Source organism: Lissotriton helveticus, chromosome 12 (assembly GCF_964261635.1).
Source record: "Lissotriton helveticus chromosome 12, aLisHel1.1, whole genome shotgun sequence".
In the NCBI taxonomy this organism is placed as follows: domain Eukaryota; kingdom Metazoa; phylum Chordata; class Amphibia; order Caudata; family Salamandridae; genus Lissotriton; species Lissotriton helveticus.
The window spans coordinates 302,096,234-302,117,577 of NC_136073.1; the positions used below are offsets into that span (position 1 = coordinate 302,096,234).

The window sequence follows — 21,344 nt, forward strand, 5'->3', positions numbered from 1 at the left end:
CACCAGCCAATAAGACAGCCGGGAAGACCAAGGAAGCACCGGCTAAGAAAAGGCTCCTGCTGGGCTCAAGAAGAAGCCGCAGATCGCAGAAAACGCCTGTACTTTGAATTACAATGAAAAGACAGCTGAGAAAGGGCCTGTACTTTGGAATGTCAACAATAAAAGTACAGGCCCAGAAGGGGCCTGTACTTTGGAAATTCGACAATAAAAGTACAGGCCCAGAAGGGGCCTGTACTTTGGAATTGTCAATAAAAGTGTACTTTGGAATATCGACAATAAACGTACAGGCCAAGAAGGGGCCTGTACTTTGGAATGTCAACAATAAAAGTACAGGCCCAGAAGGGGCCTGTACTTTGGAAATTCGACAATAAAAGTACAGGCCCAGAAGAGGCCTGTACTTTGGAAATTCGACAATAAAAGTAGAGGCCCAGAAGGGGCCTGTACTTTCAATGTAAAGAATAATAGATGAATGGACTCACTAAATACTGCGAACTGCCTTGTCAACTGCCTTGAAATGCAGTGGACAGTCAAAAAGCACCGGCCAATAAGACAGCCGGGAAGACCAAGGAAGCACCGGCTAAGAAAAGGCTCCTGCTGGGCTCAAGAAGAAGCCGCATATCGCAGAAAACGCCTGTACTTTGAATTACAATGAAAAGACAGCTGAGAAAGGGCCTGTACTTTGGAATGTCAACAATAAAAGTACAGGCCCAGAAGGGGCCTATACTTTGGAAATTCGACAATAAAAGTACAGGCCCAGAAGGGGCCTGTACTTTGGAATTGTCAATAAAAGTGTACTTTGGAATATCGACAATAAACGTACAGGCCAAGAAGGGGCCTGTACTTTGGAATGTCAACAATAAAAGTACAGGCCTAGGAGGGGCCTGTACTTTGGAAATTCGACAATAAAAGTACAGGCCCAGAAGAGGCCTGTACTTTGGAAATTCGACAATAAAAGTAGAGGCCCAGAAGGGGCCTGTACTTTCAATGTAAAGAATAATAGATGAATGGACTCACTAAATACTGCGAACTGCCTTGTCAACTGCCTTGAAATGCAGTGGACAGTCAAAAAGCACCGGCCAATAAGACAGCCGGGAAGACCAAGGAAGCACCGGCTAAGAAAAGGCTCCTGCTGGGCTCAAGAAGAAGCCGCAGATCGCAGAAAACGCCTGTACTTTGAATTACAATGAAAAGACAGCTGAGAAAGGGCCTGTACTTTGGAATGTCAACAATAAAAGTACAGGCCCAGAAGGGGCCTGTACTTTGGAAATTCGACAATAAAAGTACAGGCCCAGAAGGGGCCTGTACTTTGGAATTGTCAATAAAAGTACAGGCCCAGAAGGGGCCTGTACTTTGGAATGTCAACAATAAAAGTACAGGCCCAGAAGGGGCCAGTACTTTGGAAATTCGACAATAAAAGTACAGGCCCAGAAGGGGCCTGTACTTTCAATGTAAAGAATAATAGATGAATGGACTCACAAAATACTGCGAATTGAAATGCAGTGGACAGTCAAAAAGCACCGGCCAATAAGACAGCCGGGAAGACCAAGAAAGCACCGGCTAAGAAAAGGCTCCTGCTGGGCTCAAGAAGAAGCCGCAGATCGCAGAAAACATCTGTACTTTGAATTACAATGAAAAGACAGCTGAGAAAGGGCCTGTACTTTGGAATTTCAACAATAAAAGTACATGCCCAGATAACTGCTTCCCTCAGCAAGCATTGAATAACAAGGTTGTTGGCTTTCCTGCCCATTACACAGATTGGGAGTCTGATTCCGCAGTGGGAGCCTGAGAAACGGGTACCACATCTAAGGAAGCAAGCAAGTGCACAAAGTACCCACTCCCGACTCTGTGTGGTTGGGATGAAAAATGACAATACCGTGCCCTTTCCAGGGCTTGTCATTACAATTAGAAGAATAATTTGCAAACACAGCCCAGAAAGGCAGCAGGAAGGTGTGTTGAATTAAAGAGTCACCATGACAAAACACATTAAAAATATTATTGCCTCGGTAAATAAGCTTTTGCGCACAACTTATAAGGTTGACCGGTCCCAGTGTATCAAGAAGAAGGGGCCTGTACTTTGGAATTTCGACAATAAAAGTACAGGCCCAGATAACTGCTTCCCTCAGCAAGCATTGAATAACAGAGGTGTTTGGCTTTCCTGCCCATTACACGGAATGGGAGTCTGATTCCGCAGTGGGAGCCTGAGAAATGGGTACCACATCTAAGGAAGCAATTTCGACAATAAAAGTACAGGCCCAGAAGGGGCCTGTACTTTGGAATTGACACTAAAAGTGTACTTTGGAATATCAACAATAAAAGTACAGGCCCAGAAGGGGCCTGTACTTTGGAATGTCGACAATAAAAGTACAGGCCCAGAAGGGGCCTGTACTTTGTAAATTCGACAATAAAAGTACAGGCCCAGAAGGGGCCTGTACTTTCAATGTAAAGAATAATAGATGAATGGACTCACAAAATACTACGAACTGCCTTGTCAACTGCCTTGAAATGCAGTGGACAGTCAAAAAGCACCGGCCAATAAGACAGCCGGGAAGACCAAGAAAGCACCGGCTAAGAAAAGGCTCCTGCTGGGCTCAAGAAGAAGCCGCAGATCGCAGAAAACGCCTGTACTTTGAATTACAATGAAAAGACAGCTGAGAAAGGGCCTGTACTTTGGAATTTCGACAATAAAAGTACAGGCCCAGAAGGGGCCTGTACTTTGGAATGTCGAAAAATAAAAGTACAGGCCCAGAAGGGGCCTGTACTTTGGAATGTCGACAATAAAAATACAGGCCCAGAAGGGGCCTGTACTTTGGAATTGACAATAAAAGTGTACTTTGGAATATCGACAATAAAAGTACAGGCCCAGAAGGGGCCTGTACTTTGGAATGTCAACAATAAAAGTACAGGCCCAGAAGGGGCCTGTACTTTGGAATGTCGACAATAAAAGTACAGGCCCAGAAGGGGCCTGTACTTTGGAAATTCGACAATAAAAGTACAGGCCCAGAAGGGGCCTGTACTTTCAATGTAAAGAACAATAGATGAATGGACTCACAAAATACTGCGAACTGCCTTGTCAACTGCCTTGAAATGCAGTGGACAGTCAAAAAGCACCGGCCAATAAGACAGCCGGGAAGACCAAGAAAGCACAGGCTAAGAAAAGGCTCCTGCTGGGCTCAAGAAGAAGCCGCAGATCGCAGAAAACGCCTGTACTTTGAATTACAATGAAAAGACAGCTGAGAAAGGGCCTGTACTTTGGAATTTCGGCAATAAAAGTACATGCCCAGATAACTGCTTCCCTCAGCAAGCATTGAATAACAGAGGTTTTTGGCTTTGCTGCCCATTACACAGAGTGGGAGCCTGAGAAACGGGTACCACATCTAAGGAAGCAAGCAAGTGCACAAAGTACCCACTCCCGACTCTGTGTGGTTGGAATGAAAAATGACAATACCGTGCCCTTTCCAGGGCTTGTCATTACAATTAGAAGAATAATTTGCAAACACAGCCCAGAAAGGCAGCAGGTAGGTGTGTTGAATTAAAGAGTCACCATGACAAAACACATTAAAAATATTATTGCCTCGGTAAATAAGCTTTTGCGCACAACTTATAAGGTTGACCGGTCCCAGTGTATCAAGAAGAAGGCGCTGATCGCTGGTGGCTACGATGCGGCCAAGAGCCTGGTTAGGAAAGGCGCACTAGTGTCCAAGACTATAGAGGAAGACACTGTTGCAGAAAACCATAAAGAGTAAGGTGAAAATAAATGAAAGAAAAAAAAAAACATTTCATACACATTTACTACTTTTGCCCAGTGGTTCCTTGAAGCGTAACATCTGACAGGTTGTCAGATAAGGGTCAAACTGATTTTGAAGGTGTTGACCGCTTCAGCTGAGAGGACGAGCCCGAAGAAGGTAGACGTTGAACACAAACAAACAAAAAAAAAAATTGGAGAAATGAGATACAAAATACATACTCTTGAAAGATAAGACTTATACAACCAGGACATGTATGACGAAATACCTGAATAAGCAGAATAAAATAAACATTATAGTACTCGAAGCATCATACCTGCTCATTCGCCAGCTGAGGTAAGTGGCAATCCCGTCACTGCTACAAAATCTGATCCCTGCTACAACATCTGATCCCGGCTACAAAATCTGATCCCGGCTACAAAGTCTGATCCCGGCTACAAAATCTGATCCCGGCTACAAAATCTGATCCCTGCTACAAAATCGGATCCCCCGCTACAAAATCGTATCTTATAATTGGCAAACACAGCCCAAAAGGCAGCAGGTGTGCAGATTACCCACTGCATTCACGGGGTAGTACTTACCACAGAGGCTCAATAAATAGCCTGTATTTTGAATTAGAGTAATAATTGGCAAACACAGCCCAGAAAGGGCCTGTACTTTGAAGTTCAACAATAACAGACAAACAGAGCCCAGAAAGGACCTGTAGTTCGAATTAAAAGAATAGAGAAACACGATAGGAAGAATATTTGTGAATTTCAATAAGGTTTAAAGCAAGCAAGGCAGCAAACGCCTAAACTAACCACTGCCGTTTCAGGGGATTAGTTAGTTTGGCTTCCCTGTGCACTACACAGAATGGGGGTTTGGATTCCGCAGTGGGAGCCTGAGAAATGGCTTCCACATCTAAAGAAGAAGAGGAAGGCAAGTGCACAACAATCCCACTTAGCAGAGTCGCAGACGCAGCAAGGGCTGCAAAAACAGCCCTGGCAGTACCAACAAAGAGGCCAGTCCTTTCGTTGGAGAGGAAATGGACGTGGACAGAACAGGAGAGGGGGCCTAAGAGATGCCTACCTACACATCCCAATGAACGGCTACAGGGCTCAAGAACAAGCCGCAGATCGCAGAAAGCACCTGTACTTTGAATTACAATGAAAAGACAGCTGAGAAAGGGCCTTAACTTTGGAATTTCGACAATAAAAGTACAGGCCCAGAAGGGGCCTGTACTTTGGAAAGTAGACAATAAAAGTACAGGCCCAGAAGGGGCCTCTACTTTGGAATTTCGACAATAAAAGTACAGGCCCAGAAGGGGCCTGTACTTTGCAATTTCAACAATAAAAGTACGGGCCCAGAAGGGGCCTGTACTTTGCAATTTCAACAATAAAAGTACAGGCCCAGAAGGGGCCTGTAATTTGTAATTTCAACAATAAAAGTACAGGCCCAGAAGGGGCCTGTACTTTGTAATTTCAACACAGGCTCAATAAATGGCCAGTACTTTAACTTACAGTAATAATACACAAACACTGCACAGAAAGGGCCTGTAGTTTGAATTAAAAGAATAATAAACAAACACAGCCCAGATAGGGTCTGTAGTTTGAATTAAAAGAATAGACAAACACAGCTCAGAAAGGGCCTGTACTTTGAATTTAAAGAAATATAGTCACTGTACTTTGAAATTGATTTGTTGCATTCTGTGGATGCTGAATAAGTCCAGAAGCCGACTGTACTCATCTTGTCCAAACTGATCTTGAAGTTGGTGACCGCTTCAGCTGTACTTTGGAATGTCAACAATAAAAGTACAGGCCCAGAAGGGGCCTGTACTTTGGAATTTCAACAATAAAAGTACAGGCCCAGAAGGGGCCTGTACTTTGGAATTTCAACACAGGCTCAATAAATGGCGAGTACTTTAACTTACAGTAATAATACACAAACACAGCCCAGAAAGGGCCTGTAGTTTGAATTAAAAGAATAATAAACAAACACAGCCCAGAAAGGGTCTGTAGTTTGAATTAAAAGAATAGACAAACACAGCTCAGAAAGGGCCTGTACTTTGAATTTAAAGAATTATAGTCACTGTACTTTGAAATTGATGTGTTGCATTCTGTGGATGCTGAATAAGTCCAGAAGCCGACTGGACTCATCTTGTCCAAACTGATCTTGAAGTTGGTGACCGCTTCAGCTGTACTTTGGAATGTCAACAATAAAAGTACAGGCCCAGAAGGGGCCTGTACTTTGTAATTTCAACAATAAAAGTACAGGCCCAGAAGGGGCCTGTAATTTGTAATTTCAACAACAAAAGTACAGGCCCTGAAGGGGCCTGTACTTTGTAATTTCAACACAGGCTCAATAAATGGCCAGTACTTTAACTTACAGTAATAATACACAAACACAGCACAGAAAGGGCCTGTAGTTTGAATTAAAAGAATAATAAACAAACACAGCCCAGAAAGGGTCTGTAGTTTGAATTAAAAGAATAGACAAACACAGCTCAGAGAGGCCTGTACTTTGAATTTAAAGAATTATAGTCACTGTACTTTGAAATTGATGTGTTGCATTCTGTGGATGCTGAATAAATCCAGAAGCCGACTGGACTCATCTTGTCCAAACTGATCTTGAAGTTGGTGACCGCTTCAGCTGTACTTTGGAATGTCAACAATAAAAGTACAGGCCCAGAAGGGGCCTGTACTTTGTAATTTCAACAATAAGACGTGCCAGAGACGGTTCGGGACCGCGGGCAGAGGGCGGGGACAGAATTCGGGACAACAGCAGCAACAACATCAGCAGCAGTTCCGAAAACCCTTCCAGAAACGCCAGAAGGGCAGAGGGGGCCACCGCAGCAGCGACTAAAGGCCCGGCTGGGTCTAGGCCCTGAGCGATTACTTCCCTCACGTTCGTTACCCACTCAGGACAAGTGGGTGCTGAATATTGTTTGCAATGGATACAATCTTCGGTTCACCAGCCGCCTCCAGCAATTCCGCCGGTGAGCTCGCAGTTTCAGCTGCGCGAGCTCCAGGCAGAGGCCGACGTCCTGTTAAGGAAAAGGGCGATAGAAGACGTACCTCTACCTCAAAGGGGAAGAGGTCTGTACTCCCTGTTCTTTCTGGTTTGCAAGAAGGACCAGAACGAGTTCAGGCCCATTCTGGACTTGCGGCAAGCAAACAAGTGGATTCACGGAGAGAGATTTTGCATGCTGTCATTGCAGCAGATTTACCCTCAGCTGCAGCAGGGAGACATTGCACAGAAACACAGGAAGTTCCTGCGATTCCAAGTCGGCGCCAATCATTATCAATACACAGTATTGCCATTCGGGCAGAAGTCTGCGCCCAGGACGTTCTCGAAGTGCATGGCAGTAGTAGCTGCACACCTGCGGAAGAACAAGGTGTTTGTCTAGCCGTACCTGGACGATTGGTTGATCAAAGGCCTCCTCCTTCTTGGAAGCTCAAGCACACTTCCAAAAGACGTGCGTTCTATTGAACAAGCTGGGGTTGCACATCAACATGTCCAAGTCTGTCCCGACTCCGGTCAAGTGCATACAGTACTTGGGAGCCTCCATCAATACTCTGTCAGCAAGCGTGTCTCCTTCGGAGGAGTGAAGATTATCACTCCTTCGGAAGGCTCAGGCTCTTATGACCAATCCATCTACAACAGTGAGGACGGTGTCTTCTCTACTGGGGTCGATGGCCTCTTGTATCTTCCTCACGCCTCACGCACGGCTGCACATGAGACCACTGCCGGAGTGCTTGGAGGAACAGTGGGATCAGAGGAAAGGTTCTTGGGACGACAAGATACGACTGTCTCTGCATGCTCTTCAGTGTCTGAAGTGGTGGTGTTCAGCGGAGAATCTCCTCAGAGGGGTTCCCTTCCACAAGGACATTCCCACGCAGACGATCGTGACGGATGCGTCTCTCCACGGCTGGGGAGCGCACTCCGGAGACTTACAGATTCAAGGGACGTGGTCCCCGACGGAGTCCACGTACCACATCAACTTCCTGGAACTCAGAGCTGTTCACTTGGCACTGAAGGCCTTTCATCCGTCCTTCCAGACGAACTCTCTGCTTGTACAGACGGACAATACGACCACGATGTATTACCTCAACAAGCAGGGGGGCTCGAGATCGCGCACCCATGCGCAGGAGGCGCAGGCGATCTGGCATTGGCTTCTGGTCAGAGGACTGAAAACCACGAATGGGTCATAAACGACAAAGTGCTAGGAGAAGTCTTCACAAGGTGGGGGACTTCAGACGTAGATCTGTTTGCCACCGCAGAAAGCAGCAAATGCCGAGACTTCGTATCCAGGTACTACCAACAGAGGACGTTGGGGAATGCCCTATGGATCGACTGGTCGAACCGCTTTCTGTACGTTTTTCCACCCATTCACCTGATTCAGGCGGTGCTCATGAAGCTGGCCCGGTCCAGGGCGCGGATGATATTGATTGCCCCGGAGTGACCCAGACAGTGGTGATTCACGGACCTGCTTCACCGGTCTCTCCTTCCTCACATGCGGCTGCCATGCAGGCCGGACCTTCTCACGAAGTTCGGGGGGGCAGATGGTGCACCCGAACCTCTCATCTTTGAGGTTGGCGGCATGGCTCCTGAGATAGTGCAATATGGCCATTTGAATCTACCTGAAGATTGTATGGACATACTGAAGGAGGCTAAGCGACCTTCCACTAGGACTTCCTATGCTTATAAGTGGAAGAGATTCTGCATCTGGTGCAAGTCCAAGAACTATGACCCGACGACGTGTAAGGAAGATGTCATCCATCCTTATCTTCAACATTTGGCGCAGTCTGGCCTTATGTTCATTCCATTAAGGTTCATCTTGCTGCGCTGACTGCCTACAGGAAATGCCCTTCACAGACTTTCTTCTTCCAGATCCCTGGGATCAAAGATTTTTTGGAAGGCTTGAAGAAAGTGTTCCCTCCTTTCCAGCTTCCTTCGCCTTCATGGGAATTGACCGTGGTGCTGTCCAGATTGATGAGGGAGCCTTTTGAACCTATTCAAAAGGCTTCATTGCAGCACCTGTCCTGGAAGGCGGCGTTCCTCTGGGCCATCACATCGGCCCGCAGGGTGAGTGAAATTCAGGCGTTGTGTTGCCAAGAACCTTATACTGTATTTCATGCTGCTAAGGTTGTTATGCGTACTCACCCTACATTTCTTCCCAAGGTTATTTCTGATTTTCATGTCAACCAGACTACAACTTTGCCTATGTTTTTTCAGAATCCTTCATCTCCAGCGGAAAGGTAGTTACATTCCCTGGATGTGAGGAGGGTGTTGAAATTTTATCTGGATAAAACCAAAGATATTCGTAGGTCAGACCAATTGTTTATCAATTATGGATCAGTCAGGACCGGTCTTGCTACCTCCAAACAGTCCATTTCTAGGTGGATTTTGTCCTGCATACAATTGTGTTACCAAAAAGCTAATAAGACCGTAGGGGGTAAACCTAAGGCTCATTCCACCGGGGGCAAAGCGGCCACGACTGCTTTGCTACGTAATGTTCCCATTGCAGAAATCTGCAAGGCGGCCACTTGGAAGTCGGTCCATACCTTTGCTAAGCATTACTGTCTGGACACTGATGCCAGGGCAGACGTTCAGGTTGGGCAGGCTTCGCTGCGAAATCTGTTCGCACAGTAGTGGTGTTATTCTTATTCTCCACCGCCGCTTTGGTGTGGGGATGGGTTTGCCATTCTATTCACTAGATTATGACTATACACAGAGATCCCCTACTACAGAAAGAGTAGTTTCTGTCCTGTAACTCCAGTTCTGTAGTAGGGGTATCTCTGTTATAGTCATAAGCGCCCGCCCTCCTCCCCGGTGGAGAAAGATACTCATGTAAGGAATGCTACAGGTCTGGCATGTTACGCCTTCAAAAAGAACTGAAAGTAAAAGGGACCTGCAGTGCATTCTGGGATACTGGGAGAGGTCTGGAAAGTTCTCTTAAAGGCACAGTATCCTCTATAAGCCACATAATGGCAGCCTATGGGGCTTGTCTGTCCATGTCTTCCTCTCTATCATTCCAGAGGCTTTTACTGGTAGAGGCAAGTTTCTCTGTGGAGAAAACTGGTCAGGCTTTGCTGTTTGTGGATTTTTGGTGGAATTTCTAGTTGAAGTACTGGACAGTGTAGCCTGTGGATATAGGCTGCATTATCGGTCTTTAAATTCTCTCTTAAGTGTCTTTGCAGTTCTGCATTTGTTGACAACTTAAGAGATTATTTTTGATTGCTCCGGGGTCCATACACATGGCCGGGACTATTCACTAGATTATGAATATAACATAGATACCCCTACTACAGAACTGGAGTTACAGGACAGAAACTACTCCATTTTGGGCAATGGGAGTGACATCCTGTCGACAGCGATATATACAAATATATCATCCATACTTCATCGGCTGAGAGGAAGGGAAATTTACAGCAAATGCTTCCATTGAAATGTGTGTTACACGCAGCTGATACAAGGTGAAGAGGTGCGCAGTAGCAATGGCAAAGGCTCCAATATATGTCCAATTTTGAGGAAAGCCTCATAAAAATATCTGTCAATTTATTACGACACGTTGATGAATGGGTTAAATAACTGTCATTCTTCTTACTGGTACTACTTCCAGGTCTTACAACTATGTGCCGGTCAGGCATCTGCCAACTTAATTGCCTGTTGGAAAGCCCTTTAGAAACATACGAATGGTTACATTTGTTCGCGGCGGACCGGAGGCTTCAAAATCAATAATTGTCATGACTCCATCACGTCAGTGCACAAATGCCCCTAAAAGGGGTTTTCGTCCTTCATAAAACCCACCCCTGTCCCGTCCATCCTGCACGCCATGTTAGAAAATGTGGTAGTACATGAGTGCATTATGATTTGTGTAACAGTTCTGAACGTTGTGCCAAGTTGTGTTCTATTGATAACACTTATGAGTATCTGTACAGTGGTCAAGGTTTGTGACTTAATGTTTGGTGGCAAGATCTCATTTACATGTTGGTGGCAAGATCTCATTCTGAAGAATAGTCTAGAAACGCACACGCACGCAGGGAAAAGGTGCGTGATGCGTCATCAGCCGTTCGGGTGTGGCTAGAGTATAAATAGACACACCCGAAGTTTCCAGACGCTTTGCCTTCCTCCGTCCTTGAAGAAGACTCATCCCTGCAGCCTCCAGAGGACACGACGACCTGGCAACGCCCCAAGAGCATCCAGAGCTGAAAGACCTTCACCTTCGCGCTGCAAGAAAGGAGAAAACAAGTTTAAAAGCTAAGTGAACGTTTTTTCCTTGTTTAGAAAAGGAGCCCAACGCAAGCAAGCAGCAGTTTCAGAGACAATAAACTTACCTGGCAAAATTCGGAGGAAAAATCTGTAGAATCCTGGCAAAGACTTTTGTGGATATTTATTTGCCTAAAAGAAAAGAAAAGACTTTGAGACTTTATCAAAGGATATTTATAGTTGATCTTATGTAGATGTTTAGAATGTTGTTTCTCTTTGCTTGATATGTAAATATTCAGATTGTGAAGAACCCAACAATCGAGAGAGTTTACCAAGTAAGTGACGCAAGGAACAGGTTAGGCAACATAACTAGGTGAAATTTGACATAGGAAAAAATCAGTAACTTATTCCTATTTTAATATTTACTTAGGAGCACAAGACAGCACTCTATCTTCTTGAAGACAACCCACGCCTAGTACAAGACTCTTCACAACGACAACACGGACGCGACGCCTAGCTACTGAAGTCGCAGGTAGGCTCTCTCTTAATTCGACAAAAAGGAATCACTGTGGAGATAGGAAGTTGGCAAGATATAAACAAGAGTCAAAATTACAGAAGTTTTCCTTGTTGCTTCGCAGGTCGACAACCAAGGAACAAGTAGCGTCCCCGATCCGGCCCTCCTCCCGAAATTCTATTTAATTACCTTAGTGTAATATTTAATCACTGGGTGTTGCTTAGAACTCTGGGAAGTTGGTCTATAACGTCTCTGCGAAATCAACCTACAAGCATCCTACAGGTAAGAGTGCTTGTATTCTGACAGAAGGCAAAGCCCACGAAGAATATTTCGCCCAGACGCTATGGATCCAACAGTCTCGGTTTCTCTGCAAGACATAGCAACTATTTTAACTGACATTAAATCTGAAAATGCCGCCCTTAGAAGGGATATTACAGCCTTGCAAAACAGTATTCAAGGAGCCAATGTTTCTGATCCAAGTACCTGGAGTTTTTCTCCTACTCAGAGATCGGTACTAAAACCACCAACATTTCAACCAGGACTTCAAACCTTACATTCCAGTTCCTCAAGTGCACCAACTCAAATCCAGGTAGTCACTCCTGTACCAGTTCTCTTAGCTCAACCTGAAAGGTTTTATGGGGACAGTAACAAGTTCACGGTCTTTTTAAATCAATGCCAACTGCATTTCATAGCTAAACCAACAGCTTTTCCTGATGCTTCCTCTAAAATTGCGTTTATATTATCATATTTAGGAGGAGATGCTGCCCTTTGGTCAGTGCCTATTGTAGAGCGCGACGACCCAATCCTCTATGACCTCAGACGATTTAAGAATACTATGAAAAAATTGTTCGCTAAACATGTTTTTGTTCAGTCTGCAGATCATGAACTACTTCATTGAAAACAAGGTTCATCAGACTTACTACATTACATATCTCAGTTCAACAGATTAGTAATTGAAGCTCATTGGCCGGAAGGTAAAAGGGTTTCACTTTTTTATAAGGGCCTTAAAGACGAGTTAAAAGATATGATTACACAGATTTTGGATCCACCAGATGATATTGAAGAATTCATAGATCTGGTAGTTAAATTGAATCATCGTTTAACTGAACGTAAAGGGGAAAAAGGGAAATCTGAACAAAGGTTGTTTTCCTTCAAAGACAGAGTTAGTGTCAAAACTGAGCCTACGACTAAAATAGATCTTGGAGAACCAATGCAGATAGGTACCATAAAAGGACCTTTGACTAAAGAAGAGAAAGACAAAAGAATAAAGTTAAATCAATGTCTTTACTGTGGCAAATCTGGACATTTCGTTAAGGAATGTCCAATACGCCCTAATAAACCTAAAGGAAAGAATACAGATGCAGGTTTAGTCCAGCAGTCGGAAAACTAACATGCTCGACAAGACAAGAGGTCAGTTTGTCGAGTACATTATCTAGTTTGGCCTCCACAACTCCAGATATAACTTTCCAACACCTCAGTATTAAAATTTCTTTACAGTCTCACTCAAAAGAAGGAAAAGTTTGGTCTGTTGACGCTTTAATTGACTCAGGCGCTACAGGCAATTTTATTGACACACGCTTTTTGCATGATTTGGAATTTAAATTAGAACCTAAACTCCACCCAAAGGTAGTTAGAGCAGTTGACGGAAAGGAATTATCTTCTGGACTCATACAGTATCACACAGAGACTCTTCAAATGACTTGTTTATCCATACATAAAGAAGACATTACATTTGACATCATTGATGCCCCTCAATTCCGCCTAATTTTGGGAATTCCATGGCTTGTAAAACATAATCCTAGGATTGATTGGGTGAAGAAAACTGTATTATTCAATTCAGAATTCTGTCATTCTTCTTGTCTTCAACATCAAATTACAGAACTGTTAGTGCAAGGTTATGATTTTCCTATGGACTCTAAGAGTGTATTGCTGTTGGAAGGTGTTCCAAAAGAATATTCGGACCTCCATGACGTTTTCGATAAGAAGAAAGCCAATACCCTACCACCACATAGGGATTTTGATTGTCGTATAGATTTAATGCCCGGTGCTACTTTGCCATGTAGTCGGATATATGCCCTCACAGAAAAAGAAAATGAACACCTGAGGGAATATCTAGATGAATACCTTGCCAACGGTTTCATTCGACATTCTAAATCACCAGTATCTTCCCCTCTATTTTTATCCCTAAAAAAGGAGGTGAATTGCGTATCTGTATTGACTACCGTGCCCTAAATAATGTGACAATTAAGAATAGATATCCACTCCCGTTAATTCCAACTTTATTAGATCAGTTGAAAGATGCTACCATTTATACCAAATTGGACCTGCGAGGAGCCTACCATTTGGTGAGAGTCCGAAGTGGTGAAGAATGGAAGACTGCATTCTGGACACTTTTCTTTAATGATTACAATTTCATAATTACTTACCGTCCAGGAAAAGAGAATCAGAAAGCTGATGCTTTGTCACGCATTGGAATCCCTGAAGAAAAAGATTGTTTGCCAGATAAAACCCAACCTGTATTGTCAGATCACTGTTTTAAGGTAGGAGCTACGTACATTGATGTAGTTGAGGAAATCAAAAAAGAAGTACAAGGAAGAATAACACAAGAGTGGCAAGATCAGTATACTTTATTACAAGTAAAAGACGAATTATTGTACATGAATGAACAAATATTTGTACCTACTCAAAAGCTACAAAATAAAGTGATACAATTACATCATGATATTCTGATGTCTGCACATCCAGGAGTAACAAAGACTAGTCATTTGATCAAAAGAAAATTTTGGTGGCCCTCTATGTTATCAGACATTCAGAGTTATATTGAAACTTGTGTTGTTTGCACTCAAAATAAAACACAACATCAAACACCTAGTGGTCTACTCCTTCCTCTTCCAATACCACCCCAACCCTGGCATACTGTATCCCTTGATTTTATTGTCGAGCTCCCAAGAACTAAGAATGAATTTACCACCATTTAACCGTAGTTGATCATTTCTCTCGGATGGCCCACTTCATCCCATTAAAGAAAATCCCATCAGCTAAAGAGTTAACTCAGATATTCTCTAAAGAAATAATTTGTTTACATGGCATTCCCTCAGTGATAATATCAGACAGAGGCCCCCAATTCATTTCTCACTTTTGTCAACATTTGGGAAAAACTTTAGACATGGATGTGCGTACTTCTTCTAGCTATCACCCCCAAACTGATGGACTTACAGAAAGAACCAATCAAACCATAGAGCAGTTTTGAAGATGTATGTTAGTAGAGGAGGAACAAGAATGGTCAGATATATTATGGATGTTGGAATTTTCAACAATAACATGGACAACTCCACTAGTTTGTCTCCATTCTTTAGTACTTATGGTTTTCATCCTAAAAATATCCCTGGGTCAATTAGATTTCCTTTTATTATTCCATCTTTGGATGAACGCATTAAAAGACTAGTTCACATCCAAACTTAGGCTCAGTATCATTTAGCACAAGCAAAAGAAAAACAAAAAGGCATCTCAGATTCACACAGAAAACCACAACCCAAATACTCCATCGGAGACAAGGTGTGGTTATCCACAAAAAACTTAAAGATAAAAGCTTGTAAAAAATTCTGTCCTCGTTTTATCGGGCCATTTGACATAGAAAAAATAATAAATCCTGTCTGTGTGAAGTTAACCTTACCACTCAAATACCGATTTCATCCGGTGTTTCATGTGTCTTTGATTAAACCATTTGATCCCATGACCAGAATTAAGAAACCTCCGGCAGCTATACAAATTGATGGAATTCCAGAATTTGAGGTTCAGAGAATTGTGGATTCGAAAAGAATCCGTGGAAAACTGTTTTATTTGGTACATTGGAAGTGTTATGGCCCAGAGGAGCGATCCTGGGAACCTCTTGCTAACTTACAGCATGCTCCACGTTTAGTAAAACAATTTCATTTACAGTATCCAGAAAAACCAAAACCAGTCCCTCAAGTTTTAGGGGGACTTTTAAGGGCGGAGTACTGTCATGACTCCATCACGTCAGTGCACAAATGCCCCTAAAAGGGGATTTCGTCCTTCATAAAACCCACCCCTGTCCCGTGCATCCTGCACGCCATGTTAGAAAATGTGGTAGTACATGAGTGCATTATGATTTGTGTAACAGTTCTGAACGTTGTGCCAAGTTGTGTTCTATTGATAACACTTATGAGTATCTGTACAGTGGTCAAGGTTTGTGACTTAATGTTTGGTGGCAAGATCTCATTTACAGTTTGGTGGCAAGATCTAATAGTTGGTAAGAGCTCGTTCTGAAGAATAGTCTAGAAACGCACACGCATGCAGGGAAAAGGTGCGCGATGCGTCATCAGCCGTTCGGGTGTGGCTAGAGTATAAATAGCCACACCCGAAGTTTCCAGATGCTTTGCCTTCCTCCATCCTTGAAGAAGACTCATCCGTGCAGCCTCCAGAGGACCCAATGACCTGGCAACGCCCCAAGAGCATCCGGAGCTGAAAGACCTTCACCTTCGCGCTGCAAGGACGGAGAAAACAAGTTTAAAAGCTAAGTGAACATTTTTTCATTGTTTAGAAAAGGCGCCCAACACAAGCAAGCAGCAAATTCAGAGACAATAAACTTACCTGGCAAAATTCGGAGGAAAAATCTGTAGAATCCTGGCAAAAACTTTTGTGGATATTTATTTGCCTAAAAGAAAAGACTTTGAGACTTTATCAAAGGATATTTATAGTTGATCTTATGTAGATGTTTAGGATGTTGTTTCTCTTTGCTTGATATGTAAATATTCAGATTGTGAAGAACCCAACAATCGAGAGAGTTTACCAAGTAAGTGATGCAAGGAACAGGTTAGGCAACATAACTAGGTGAAATTTGACATAGGAAAAAATCAGTAACTTATTCCTATTTTAATATTTACTTAGGAGCACAAGACAGCACTCTATCTTCTTGAAGACAACCCACGCCTAGTACAAGACTCTTCACAACGACAACACGGACGCGACGCCAAGCTACTGAAGTCGCAGGTAGGCTCTCTCTTAATTCGACAAAAAGGAATCACTGTGGAGATAGGAAGTTGGCAAGATATAAACAGGAGTCAAAATTACAGAAGTTTTCCTTGTTGCTTCGCAGGTCGACAACCAAGGAACAAGTAGCGTCCCCGATCCGGCCCTCCTCCCGAAATTCTATTTAATTACCTTAGTGTAATATTTAATCACTAGGTGTTGCTTAGAACTCTGGGAAGTTGGTCTATAACGTCTCTGCGAAATCAACCTACAAGCATCCTACAGGGAAGAGTGCTTGTATTCTGACAGAAATAGCTTAAACATGAAGGCTCCATGGCGGCCAAAGAGAAGCCGCTGATCGCCAGCGCCGAACATGCGGACAACAAGAAGAATCGCGATAAGACCTCCCTCAAACCAGCGTGGCGCATTGGCTGGCCAACGTTTGTGTTTCAGCCCCCTGCACCTATAATTAAAAGTACAAACATTGAAAAAGACACAAATCAAAATGAAAATCTAAGCCCATTACTTAAAAAAAGTAACATTGATTAAAAGGGTAAAGATATGGAAGACGAAGATGCGGCCAAGAAGAGCCACGTTAAGGCCTCACTGAAGAGCCTGGGCAGTAAAGGCGCCATAGTGTATCTGTATAATTCAAGGTGAACAAGAAACAACTCGACGACAAAGAAAGCAGTGAAGAAGGCGCCATAGTGTATCTGTATACTTCAAGGTGAACAAGAAAAAAGTTGAGGAAAAAGAAAGCAGTGAAGAAGGCTGCCAAGAGTACAGCAGAAGATGGAAGATGCGGACAAGAACAAGAGCCGCATTAAGGCATCGAACAAAACACATCCTTAAAATAAATGACGACTAGCGTCAACGACATGGGGACGATCACCTCAGCAATGAAAAAAGAGACCAAGGGGAAGTAAAATTGACATAAAAACAATTGGTCTCAAAGTTATTACAACATTGCCTTCGCTGAAAAGGGGAAAAGGCATTTACTCGCAGGTCTTCCTGGTGCACCAGAAGAACAAGAGCGAGTTCAGGCAGATACTGTATTGGGAATAAGCCAAAAAATTGACTCACAGAAAAAATTTCCACCTCTAATTGTAATTTCTTTTTATTTTCTTGACAAGTACATCCTACAGTGTGTAGTACAACACTAGCATCGCCTGTAGTTCAACCTGTTTTCATAGGCCACAGTGACAGCGATATTACATTCCAACGTTTCACTGCCAACAGTGTGTACTTCTAATGTCGTTGTTATATGATATGCAAGTCAATCATCGGAAGTGTTGACAAACAGCAACTGTTGGCCCACACAACTAATTTAGATGATGTCTATATATATATAGATACACATATATATAAGTGGGTGAGAAAGTCACCCAGAAACACAACCAACTCTTTCCCCATTAATTAAAAATAGGTATCCATGAATACATGACTGCATTTGAGTGTGTAGCAACATTTGTATGGAGCACGGTTACTACAACTGAGAGATAGTAAGATCCCACCAAAATGTACAACTTGTTAAAAAGAAAATGATTTTAGCAGTTGAATAATGTTTCCATGTGCGAACAGGGTGAATGTCATGGGCATTATCAGGGTGAGCATCTATTCTTGGAATGTTGACCAATTGTTCGCATGGACCCTCCTGCCTACCAAACCAAAACCTACAGTTGTTTGATGTTATTAGTCATTGTGGAAACGTGTGGCGTCGCGGCCAGGGTGATTGAACGGTGCCTTGCTTAATGCCTTGCTTAATGTCCCCGACAGCCCCCTGCACCTAGAGACCATTGCCAGAAGTGAATTGGACGCCATTTGGCAGAGGGCCTGAGAGCATACCACATTTCTAAACGCACATGGCTGGCTTCTTTACGTGGACGCCATTTGGCAGACAGGGGTTATATCAAAGTGCGTAGCAAATGAAAAAAAACACATGGCTGGCTTTCACTGATTTTACATTTGATTCGCACATACCATTGGTCACCTAGCGACCATAACGGATGATGGTTTGTTTGCACTTTACAAACGTGGATTATTATTAGATGATAATCCAGACACATTTGTAGAAGGCAGGAGACTACACACCATGTAAATCTACAGCCAAAATGCGGAAAAGGTCAACCAAAATACATTGCATTTTTCAATACATTTGTGACAAGTAAAACCTTGAGAAGGTAACCAGGACGAGGGGTCACTTTTAATGCACTCCATGTGGATCCATCTACAGCATACTTTGCATTGTGCCTTAGAGGAATTCATACCAAGCTGTGAATTTTCTTTGTTGCAGACCCCGCAGACGTGTTGAACTGATTCTAAATGTGACATAGGAGAACAGTAGCGCATCAGTAAAGGAGATTATGGACAGGTTTAAAACAATAATAAAATGAAGCGCATAGGCCAGTCACTGCTGTTCAAAAGTCTTTCAAAAAACCAAGACAAAAACAAGCATTTAAAAAACTACAATTTAATTTCCATCAATTACTATCTTGGATACAATGAAATACTTGGCAGTGCTCGTTTGATCATTGAAGAAAAGAAAAATAGCTACCACACACATAAACTTTTAAAGTAATTTAGGGCATTACAAATTTAAAAACATGATACGTACAATGTAAAATTCTAACCTGAAAACTCCATTAGCTTCACTGCAATAAACAATCTATATTCCCTCAGAAACGTGGTATTGATTTCATTTGCCGTAACTGGTCTTCGAGTTATGTACGATTCTGCAAACTGGACAGAGTTTTAAAAAAACATGTTACACTAATAACCTAATGGAAATAAAAAGGACTCATAAATTTTAGCGACATTTACTTTGAAAGTCTTTTGTACGAGGTCTCACACCTACCACATCAGTAACATCTTCTTTGTCAGACAAAATCACAGGCAAATGAAAATCACGTCAGACGGGCAGTACCACCAGGATCACTTGTCGTTCAGAACAGTAATTTAAATATAAAGCAGTCTTTAATGTGTGCAACTACTACAAAGGCGTAATCAATATTTAACGTAAACCTATCTACGACAAATTCTAAATTGTAATGAAAGTATGGAAAAATTACCAGCATGCAAAAAACACCTCAATTGTAGCTATCCTGTTGCTTGGCATTACATTCTACCACTAACTGCCAGAGCTCACTGTGTGGACACTCGATTGCCTGTAGGAAAGCCCTTTAGAAACATACGAACGGTCAGGTTAAATATTGGTTTGAAAAATGAAACACAAATACGATTACAATATACTACATCTTTCAACTTACAAAAATAAAAAATGTTGGCCAAAAAATATCTGCGCACTATTGACATGACATATTTAATGGTAGGTTAAAGTAAGTGGTACCTCCAATTCTGTAAAAATTTATGGTAGGTCCCAAGATTGCCATCCAGCGAATCATACACTATTATTTGTTTGGCAAAAGGTTTTAAAATCTGAAACATAAACCACAATAGGAAATGAAATATTAAAATATGGAAATGTTTAAATGCATTAGTATGCTACAAACGTGATTACTAAATAAAGAAAATGAAATTAAAATAGTGTTCAGCAAAACAGTTCAGCAGTTACTAGTAATACAAAGTCAAACTTAGGAAGAAGATCTGACAAAAGTGACAAAGGTGAAAAAAGAATACAATTACCAAAAGTAGCCAATGAACGCCAGTATTGGTCGGACACAGGACTGTATCCATCATCTCAAAAGGTACCTATACAGTACAAAATAAGCTTATGAAAAAATGCAAGTCAAATACAACATCCATACTCAATTTCATCAGAAAAATGCTAACAAGTGATTGACATTAAAAGAAAACTGAAAGGGAACAATAATCACTTCCAAGACAATTACAAAAATAAATGACATACAGCCTACACCTTTTTAATACTCGGAAAAATGTTGCAATATTAATAAATGACAAGAAAATTGATTGAAACAATCGAATAATCATTAACAACCCAAAAAAATATTGTAATCATGATACAGATTTCAATATTTACCCAGAAATCAGAGGGTCGATATGATCCAAGGAAAATGGACGAAGAGACTGTTGCAGAAATCAATATGCACTGAAGTCAAGATAAAATAAAGTAGTTTAGAAACATTTCATACACATTTACTATTTTTGGTTGGTGTATTACTTATTAATGACAATATACGTACATTAGTTCTTAACATGCATAATCTGAAGAGATACGCATCAATGACCTTTGAAACAATGAAGAAAACACATGAACTCTACCACAGGACTCACCATGTAGATCATACATAATTAGATACTATAGTAAGAATACATTTTATGTAAACCAACCTCATCAACTATCCATTGGTCCTCTTTTAAGGAACAAAAAGAATCATCATACAATTTGAAACTCGCCACTATTGCTTCTAACCGTCCAATCCCCGGTTTCCGCCATACATCAAGAACTTTTTTTAACGATTTGGTAGAAGGACATAAGGGGGATGCAGGCTTTGTGGCAGATGAAGCAGGCGTTGCGGCAGATGATGCAGGCTTTGCGGCAGATGATGCAGGCTTTGCGGCAGATGATGCAGGCGTGGCGGCAGATGATGCAGGCGTGGCGGCAGATGATGCAGGCCTGGCGGCAAATGATGCAGGCTTGGCGGCAAATGATGCAGGCCTGGCGGCAAATGATGCAGGCATAGCAGCAGCAGATGATGCAGGCGTGGCGGCAGATGATGCAGGCATGGCGGCAGATGATGCAGGCGTGGCGGCAGATGATGCAGACGTGGCGGCAGATGATGCAGACGTGGCGGCAGATGATGCAGACGTGGCGGCAGATGATGCAGGCGGTGCGGCAGATGATGCAGGCGGGTCGGCAGATGATGCAGGCTTTGTGGCAGATGATGCAGGCGTGGCGGCAGATGATGCAGGCGGTGCGGCAGATGATGCAG

General features: G+C 42.7%; 1 protein-coding gene across 1 annotated transcript; it reads right to left on the reverse strand.

The window, feature by feature from the left end:
* Positions 1 to 19,520: 19,520 nt before the first annotated feature.
* Positions 19,521 to 21,138, reverse strand: LOC144798020 (uncharacterized). Its single transcript, XM_078668805.1, has 6 exons — positions 20,743 to 21,138; positions 20,595 to 20,639; positions 20,432 to 20,500; positions 20,077 to 20,142; positions 19,781 to 19,869; positions 19,521 to 19,611 (listed from the first exon to the last, which is right to left on the reverse strand). The coding sequence occupies exons 1-6, from the start codon at positions 21,136 to 21,138 to the stop codon at positions 19,521 to 19,523; spliced, it is 756 nt and encodes a 251-aa protein (XP_078524931.1).
* Positions 21,139 to 21,344: the final 206 nt, after the last annotated feature.

What these genes read in the sequence shown, in the direction of transcription:
- LOC144798020 (XM_078668805.1), bottom strand. Translation starts at nt 21,138, where the DNA reads ATGCCTGCATCATCTGCCGCCACGCCTGCATCATCTGCTGCTGCTATG. An exon ending in ACCAATGGATAGTTGATGAG is followed by an intron (nt 20,640 to 20,742) that starts GTTGGTTTACAT and finishes ATTGTTTCAAAG; the next exon opens with GTCATTGATGCGTATCTCTT. An exon ending in AAATTTTTACAGAATTGGAG is followed by an intron (nt 19,612 to 19,780) that starts GTACCACTTACT and finishes ATGTTTCTAAAG; the next exon opens with GGCTTTCCTACAGGCAATCG.